Source organism: Brettanomyces bruxellensis, chromosome 3 (genome assembly GCF_011074885.1).
Source record: "Brettanomyces bruxellensis chromosome 3, complete sequence".
Classification (NCBI taxonomy): domain Eukaryota; kingdom Fungi; phylum Ascomycota; class Pichiomycetes; order Pichiales; family Pichiaceae; genus Brettanomyces; species Brettanomyces bruxellensis.
Genome location: NC_054684.1, coordinates 515,281 through 523,978, shown reverse-complemented (window position 1 = coordinate 523,978; position 8,698 = coordinate 515,281). Strand labels below are relative to the sequence as shown.

Sequence of the window (8,698 nt, the reverse complement as noted above, 5' to 3'; positions counted from 1 at the left end):
ATGTGCATATGCTTTATTCTGCAATAGGATAAATTGTTCGTGTTCGCAGAAAATAAAAATTGCTTGTTATATTCATTACTCACCCGCATTAGACATTGGAGGTAAGACACCAGATGCAGTACGAAGGTAGTAATGAAATAAAATTGATACCTTTGCCTTTATGAAATACCACACAGGAAATAGGGAGATGTGTAAGGAATAATGCACAGTATTCGACTCCGAAGTTTTCAATGATGCAAACGGCACATTTTGATGTTTCAATACTAATCTATTAATACATTTCTCGTCATGCGAAGTACGAAAGAAGTAGTGCTGTTCTCGGCTCAGAGTTATGTGAGTATCCCAAAAAAAATAACGTCGCCTATTATTCATACAATCTCAACACGATCGATTACATTATATGTACCACATCCAACATCCTTGCAACTACATTTAGGTAGTCCATACACTATGAATACAAACATAACGCCACTCCACCTTCAGTTCACTGTCATCATGCACAAAGGTCCTAGAAATTTAGACGCAACTAGTTTTTATTTGTATCGCAGAAAAAGCGTTGCAGAAGGGATTACTACTTTGTACTTCATTGATGTTGTTATTGTGGGTGTAGCTTTCTACCTTGTGTTTACACAAGTCATTCCAGTGTAATTAGCATGATGAATATTCATAGCAAGTATGTGACTCTTCTTACATCCGCTTTCCTCCGTTATTTACTTTATTTTCCTCCGTGTTTTAAAGTCTCGAATTGAAAATTTTTTTGTTCTTGTTCTCGGTTTCTTTTGTTTTAACACGTTACCACTCTGCATCTCTGTTTCTTAGTTTCGATGTCCCCTTACATCTCATTGCATCGGCAATTCCATTGTGTTTTTCAGTTTATATGCAAACCCCCAACCCTGTATCCGAAACTAGATATTAATTCGATTGTACATCTTGAATTGAAATCATGAAATTCCATCAATTGAAATTTGATAGTGTGGGTTGATTGACTTTTTTTTTTACCCCTGGCTTGGCAACCAAACCTCTTGATACTTACATTCCAGCATTCCACATATTTTTTATTATTGAATTCAATTGAAACGATGCTGCAACCCCTTTTATAGCTCTATATTATTGCATCCACTCGCATCGATCGGTTTTAGTGTTTGTCAATAATACTAGCTCTACGGCTAATTATATTTTTACTATAAAAGTCAATAAATAAATAAACCTGGAATTTTTTGTATCCTAATGCGAAGTACTCCACCTATTCATATTTTGGTTTCTTTCTCTGTGTGCTTTATTTTCTGGATTTTAGCCTCTTTAGTTCAGATTTTGTCATAATCCGGCTCCTGATATTTATCGCATCATGAACCAATATTGTCTTTGGCCCCTTCATACGTACCAAATAATTCCCATGGTAACCAGTGAAGAAGACAATTATGGAGTTCTGCACTACACGAAATAAATTACTTAAGGTCTGCCATGCCACACTTCCAAATGCGTGTAAGAAGTTTCTCGTTTTCCACCAAATTGTACGCAAAGTTCTCATCCAATCCGCTTTACTGCTTTTTTCTGTTTCTATGACACTGGATCTCTTCTTTGTATTTTGTCGATTAATACTTTCGGTTTTCATCCTTACATCGTTTTTTTGTCCTTCTGTCTTCTTTTCTGAAATTAAGCTGATGTTCCTTTCATGTTTAATCTTTGAAGTAACGTTTTCTTTCCAAAGGCTTATAACCTTCTGTATTGCCTTTTCCCCGAATTTTGTGCTTGTTCTAAAAGCATTTTGCGTATTCTTCAAGTACGTATCAACTTTTCTGGTTTGTGAAAGTTTGACACTCGCAATGCTATGTAATCCTGATATAAGCTCGCTTGCTGCGTTCTCTATTTCATTGCCTAGTTTTGCGTTCCCTACAACATTTGTATATCCCACAATGGCACGCGGATTTAAAAATATGTTTTCATCTTTGGCAAGCTGAATTTCAATTATTTTTCCTGGAGACGAAATCGCAAATTTACCCTTACCAGAAACTTGAACAAACTTGGATAGAAACCGCACAGAATGTATTTCTACCGCATCATCTTGCCACACGCTTAATTCATCCTGTCTTATCATCCATCGCTTTTGATCACTTGCAGTCAATACAGAGAAATTAGCGTGTTGTGAGTTCAAGCCAAGTAGAAGAGACATTGGGCCTGAGTTGTTGATGCAGCTTTGATATTCAATTGTTTTTCTTGAACCTTCATTCTGGTTTATTATAAATTTATCAACCTTCATTTTGTTAATTTCCCCGGTACTACTTATGAGATATTGTCTATTGGTATCCGATCTAATATTAAATATCGCCGACCTCGGAACTTTAACATTCAAAATGTTAAATGAATCACCTATAACATTATATCTTATGGGTTCAGTAGATGTGTCTGTGTCAGAAGCTTCAGGAATACTTTTCAATAACCCATTTCTGAATGAAGAGGAGTTATAGCTGGCAGCATTTGAATGATATCTTACGTTATTCTCCAAATAATTGTTTGACACTGCTAAGTTAAACTTGTGAAATACCCCTATGATCTGTCGTGGTTTTAACCACAAGTGACGCCTCTGATCCAACCAAAACATGAATCAACAAAGCAAAAGAATTAATGATCCTTAATTACTGGTAATGAGCCATGAAAAGTGATGCAAATGACCTTTGTAGGGTGTGTTTTTTTTTTGTTGTTCGAAGGGGAAAAAAATAATAATGAAAGAATCAGACCTGATCACAAATTTCGCTTCTCTTCTCAGCTCATCTCCGAGGAATTTTTGGAGAGTACAAATTTTCTTCAAAAACGATGGTAGCACAACCCAGAATTCTTCCATTAAAGATATCCACATATATGAATATACCTTGAAAATTGAGAATAATAAAGTGCAGGCATGTATAAATTCAAATTTAATTAACTTATAATTGAAATATAAAGTTATATAAGTGCAATAATGATTGATGGAACAGCTAGGTAAATTAAATAATCCCCGAGGAGCGAGCAATTTATAACACGGATCTCAAGTCTGAAATTTGAATAAATGAAAACAATTCAAACCCCCTTCGAATTTTCATCTTCCTTCATTTTATTAGGACAATATTTGATTATAGCCAAGTAACCCATCATTGCCAAACAGCATAGGAAAGTGTTAAAAATAAAGACATTTCTATAACATAATCCGCCCCTAAGACAAACTCTTGTCAGCTCCCCATGACCGTCATCTGCTAATTGACTATGTCTATCATACTCGTTTCCAAAATAGTCGCTGAGGGCCAGAAAAGCCATAATTGGACCTGTACCCATTAAAGCCCAAGTTGTCGCAAAGTTACCTGAACCAAATGTTTCAGCCACCACCGCAGGAAGTGTTCCATAGACTGCACCATAGCCCATTCCAATGAGCAGAGATGACAACGAAAGTACATTAAGATCATTAAAAAATATGAGAGAAAGTTGTCCTATCGTTGATAATATTAGTGCAATCACAACTACCCACATCCTGTTAAAGTTAAGGCTCTTTGAGAAAAGATCGCTCATTGGTCCAGCCAGAAGTCTACCCAAAAAGTTGGCAAAAGAAATAATAGACACTTGAAGTGCCTGAAAAGGTGAGGCAAGATCTTCATCTGGTTTCTTTGCACCAAATACGTATATCAATTTTGCTAATACGGACGTTGATGAAAATTTCTGGTTGTTCAACTGCGCTTTGACAATAAAGCCGACACCAAAAATATACACCTGACCGATAGCGCAAAACATTGCATTCATAACATAATGAGATATAAATAGTTTATTCTTCATAAGTTCAAGAACGTGCTCTTTGACAGAAGTATGCTTTCTTTTCTTTCTATGCTTTCCATGATGGTGATGTTCTATCTTATTGATTTCGGCTTTCCGCTTATTCAGAATTTCCAAAAATCTGGACATATCTTCATCTGAACTTCCACTTTCCGGCGACGAAATCTTATACTCTGGACTACCGTTAGAAATTTGTTGTAAATCTAGTTTCTTCTCTTCCTGCGATGTGATATGAGCATCAGCTGAAAAGCTTATAGCATCCGAACCAGCTCTTTGAAGTTTATGTTGCGACTCCTTATAGCTTGCATCAATTCCACTACTGGTTTTGTTGCTGCTATGTCTCTTAGGAGCAGAAAATTGGCCATATGTCATTCTTTCATGTGCCGCAGAGCCAATCCACGATGCAGGAAAGTGATGTGGAGAGGATTCATGAGACTGCGATGATGATCTTGAGTGCAAGTGTGCAAAGACTGATGGATGGGATGACGAGCGTCTGGATAGAGCAACAAGATTATCCGGAGCCGACATCGACAAATCCGTAAATGATTGTCGTTGGTGAGGCATGTCAATGGGGAAAGCACGACTTCCGTGTGGTTTTCCACCGGTTGTGTTAGGTGTTACGCTATTTGATGATGCAAATCCATCATTTGACGATTGTGAATCAGAATTCACCGACATGTACGAAGAAGATCGTGACATCGATGACGCGAGAGAAGAGACTTCAGATGCAGTTGAAAAAAGTGATCCTGAAGATTCGGTTCTGATTAAATTGACCTGAGCCATTGAGCCACGGTGGCCTTTCAAAAGATATGAAAGTGCTTTTTGAGGTTTTGATACTTCCGTATCCGCTCTCGCTTCCATTGGAGATTCTTGCACGAGTATAGCCTCCGTGTCATTTGGTAATGCCGAAGAATTTTGACCTGGTTTGTTCTCATCTTCATCCTCGTATAGCCTAACAAAGTATGTGCCAGCTCCAATGATAAGGCCTGCAAATATTGATATGAAATGGAGCAGACCCTGTGTGTTGTCAGAAAAGAAATACCCAGCAATTAAAGCATAGAATAAGGCAGCAAGCCCATACGCTGAAACAGGGAGAGCATTTGCCATCCCCTTGCACTGGGGAAAATTGATTGTGGACACTTTAATAGTGGAAAAGTATGCCAAGACGGAACCAAACCCTACATTTATCATGGCTAGCAGAAGAAGTGGAAATTTATGCCAAGCATGTTTGTAACTAAGATAAAGAATGTAGAATCCACTGAACTCCATCAAGGTTCCAAGAGCTGTTGCAACCTGTGTTCCGTAGCTATCTATAAGCAAGCCAGCAAAAAATCCACCAATAGATGAGCCGATGTTACTGGCTAAGGATAAATATGATGATGCTAGGGCTGAAAAGTTGCATCTAGTAATAAGTTGAGGTGAATACATTCCATATAAATATGGCGTTCCTGATGCTAATGCCACGAATGAAGACACCACCAAAGAAATGATCTTCTTTCTGTGTAAGTTAGCCATGTGTAGATTTAAAGATGTATGTAAGAATGGAAATTTCCTGTTTCTTCGATTGCCTGAAACTTGCGTCTTATCGTATTTCACCAAATATCACGAAATCGTATAGAAATGCGATCGACTAAATCTCCCATGTTATTGCCTAGGCAGTATACATATAAAATGGAAGTCTTTTCAAAAACTTAAAACTATAGTAAGAAAAAAAGAAATCGAGTAAAGCGGAATGAATAAACATCAAGTAATACAAGAAATACAAAAAATATAAAAAAAATTGCCAGGCTCATTTCCTATCATGTATATCGGGGTCCCGACCTTCATTCAAACCAAAAGTTTATTTTAACCAATAGCATTACAGCGTATCAATTTCAATGGATAATCATTTTTCCCTTATCGAATCGCGAAGTTCTCCGAACAATGGCTTCAGATCAGGATCCGGGAGTAAATAGTTCTGGTATTTGAATAAAGCGGTTTTTGTCCCCGGCCTGCAAAATATTTGGAGTTAATCTCAAAATCGCGGCATCAAAATTTGGGTCCAGGTGTACGGGTTAGGCTTTTTTTTTCTTGTTAGTCGTGATGCAACGTTTTTGTACGTTGCAAGATAATTAAGTAAATGTATAATAGTTCGTTGGTGGATGCATTGATTTTAAAATAATTATCTTGTAAAGGTCATTGGAATTCAATGAAAAGCGAATTATCATTTTAAGATTAAAAGTTATACTCAATCATTAAAGAGCATAATTGTTCGATAATGGCCTCTTTAGTTACACAAGGATTTCAATTTATATTTCGAGAAGTTATAAAAAGAACGAAAAAAGCATTGTAGGATGTTCGTTCTTTAATCATGTATTGTATTTCGATAAACCTATTGACGATTGATTTGAGATTATTGACTTAAGATAAAATAATCTTGCGTTAGACTAAAGGAAGAACAAGAATCTGGACGAAAAGAATAAGTGGGCATTATCACACATCCAGAAAATAAACCACGATTAAACCAGCTACCAATAATAATTTCTAGAATACCTAAATCAATTTACGTACTATGCTTCTAAAGAGCACGATGTGTTGAATACACACATATTACCATAACCAGAGTATTCTATCTTTTGATAACCTTATCATAAATTACACTTTCTTGCTTCATACTTTGAAGATATTCATTCACTAGAATTGTAGATATTCAGGCATGAATAATCACTCTTTATTTATTTTATTATCATTATCGTTTACTTGTTGTTCCAAATACTTTTTATAATTTTGTTTGGTTTTAAAAACACACAATTGGTTGATAATTTTCATTGTAAATATTTGGCATCACACTCATGAATAACAAAAAATGCTTGATCAATGAAGTATGAAACGTATAAATTTGTCGGTAAAATATTCAAATACCATTAAGTGGTTATCGTATTTTATAATTCCAGTACGGATGAGTTTTAATAATAAATGTCACTGATCAAGATCAATTTGAGGTAGTAGGCCAATATATAGTTTAGTCGGCATGTCAAAGTTGACTTCTGTTATGATTCCTATAAATATTCATAATATAAAAGATATTATTATTGCTTTGAGAGATTCAGATAACTTTTTGAAAGAACATACTATCAGCACAAAGATCACACTGATATTCATATTTTCTTCAGATACCAGTAATATTATTCGAAATTTGCAGAGATAAGTAGATAAATAATTTTTGTAAGAGAAAGATATTTTTGAAAGGTTTTGCATATCATGTGTAGTTATTCTGGTATTCAAAACATTTATCTGTGGGGACTAGGAAATCATACCAGCAAACGATTAAAAAAAAAGACAATACACAAAATATGTATATGAAACCAGGAACCATACCAGCTGATACTTTCATGATAGTTCAGTGCTTAAGGATTTTAATACCATTTTTTTCCTGAAATGCACCATCAGGTTGGTTGGCGCGTCCAAAAAAAAATTTCGCGTAGCGCGTCGTCACAGCATAAGATATTAGAAATATCGAATGAACTAACTTTCCGATTATCTAGTCTCTATTTAAAGGGCAGCACCCATATCCTAAGTCAAATTGAGTTCACCAGTATAAATACGTTAAAAAAAGGCGGAAATGAGTACTAGAAGTTCTTCAGGTATACCACAGGATGAGGATTATACAGATGAAGATAGTATATATGATTTGAGAGATCATAGACATAGAAAACACCGGAAAATACGTGCTACTTCTTCGAGAGAGGGTGAAGATGAGTCAGAGGGTATTGAAATATCAAATGTTGGAAGCAGCACAAATGAGGAAACAACACCAGAATATGGGATGCCATCGCAATTGAGAAATGAATCAGGTCGAATGGACGAACTTGCATTTTCATTTGTAAGAGCTATCTTAGGGTTGGAGAACAAATACCAGATACTCAATAAAAACTTTATATCCAAGGTTCTAGAGACGGAAGGAGAGAAGGGTACAGGAATCCAATTTAAAAGGGATATTTTAATTCGTGTGAATAACATTCTTCGACCAACATTTGCCATGTATCTTGTACCACTGGCCTCAAATCGAGAGGAAACAAGAAACTCAAACGAAGAGTACATCATGGTTAATAAACTCTCTGAGCGAATGAAGGAACGGACATATAAATTTTTTAAACAATACACTGGACGGTTAAACTCAATTGATGATCTTAGACTGAATCTTGCAACAGAAAAAGGACAAGTTACCACTTTTGGCAAGGCAGAGGTAAAGCCTGCGACGGAAGCCATTCAGAAGGGGTTCAAGTTAATGATCTTATCAGTGATACTACTACATAACAACAACATTTCGCAGGCGGATTTGCTTAATGTTTTAGACGTGAATTTTAATTTGCATTTCCAGGAGACGAAGCCAATAGATATCTTAGGGAATTTGACAATTTCCCAATTCATCTCCTTGATGACACAGCAGGAATATATACAAATTTCGACTACGAAGGATGAACGGTCGAAGAAAAAGAATGCAAACAATGGTAGACGCCGGAAAGTGTCAACAGCGGTCAATGCCGATAACAGTCTTCTCATATATGGTTTGGGAAGGAGAGCGCTTACTGAGTTTTCCAAAGACAGTTTTATAGCATTTTTTAAAAACATTTACGGTGACTGGGATGATGACTTACAGAAATCAGCTGAATACACCTTAAAAGGAATATGGGGCGACAGTGGTGAAATAACTACAGAGAGTACAGACCATTGAAAGCTGAATCGGATTAAAGCTCATCTTGTTTTCTTCGATTTCATTTGAATTTATAATGTATATGGAGAATGCAAAAAACGAAAAGTAACGACAACGAAGAAAGATAAAATTACTGCAAAAGGTGCGATGCCTAACTAAGAACCGCACACCTTGCACAAAATACATACATAGTAACCTCGTTGAGGGAAA

General features: G+C 36.1%; 3 protein-coding genes across 3 annotated transcripts; 1 reads left to right on the top strand and 2 right to left on the bottom strand.

Annotated features, from left to right (window-relative positions):
* Positions 1–1,276: 1,276 nt before the first annotated feature.
* BRETT_000205 (uncharacterized protein) lies at positions 1,277–2,599 on the bottom strand (the record flags this gene model as incomplete). Its single annotated transcript, XM_041278776.1, has 1 exon — positions 1,277–2,599. One exon carries the CDS (start codon positions 2,597–2,599, stop codon positions 1,277–1,279), a length of 1,323 nt encoding a protein of 440 aa, XP_041134971.1.
* Positions 2,600–3,054: 455 nt separating this feature from the next.
* BRETT_000204 (uncharacterized protein) lies at positions 3,055–5,310 on the bottom strand (the record flags this gene model as incomplete). Its single annotated transcript, XM_041278775.1, has 1 exon — positions 3,055–5,310. One exon carries the CDS (start codon positions 5,308–5,310, stop codon positions 3,055–3,057), a length of 2,256 nt encoding a protein of 751 aa, XP_041134970.1.
* A 2,086-nt stretch (positions 5,311–7,396) lies between these two features.
* BRETT_000203 (uncharacterized protein) lies at positions 7,397–8,509 on the top strand (the record flags this gene model as incomplete). The annotated part of the gene is made up of 1 exon (XM_041278774.1): positions 7,397–8,509. The coding sequence occupies one exon, from the start codon at positions 7,397–7,399 to the stop codon at positions 8,507–8,509; it is 1,113 nt and encodes a 370-aa protein (XP_041134969.1).
* Positions 8,510–8,698: the final 189 nt, after the last annotated feature.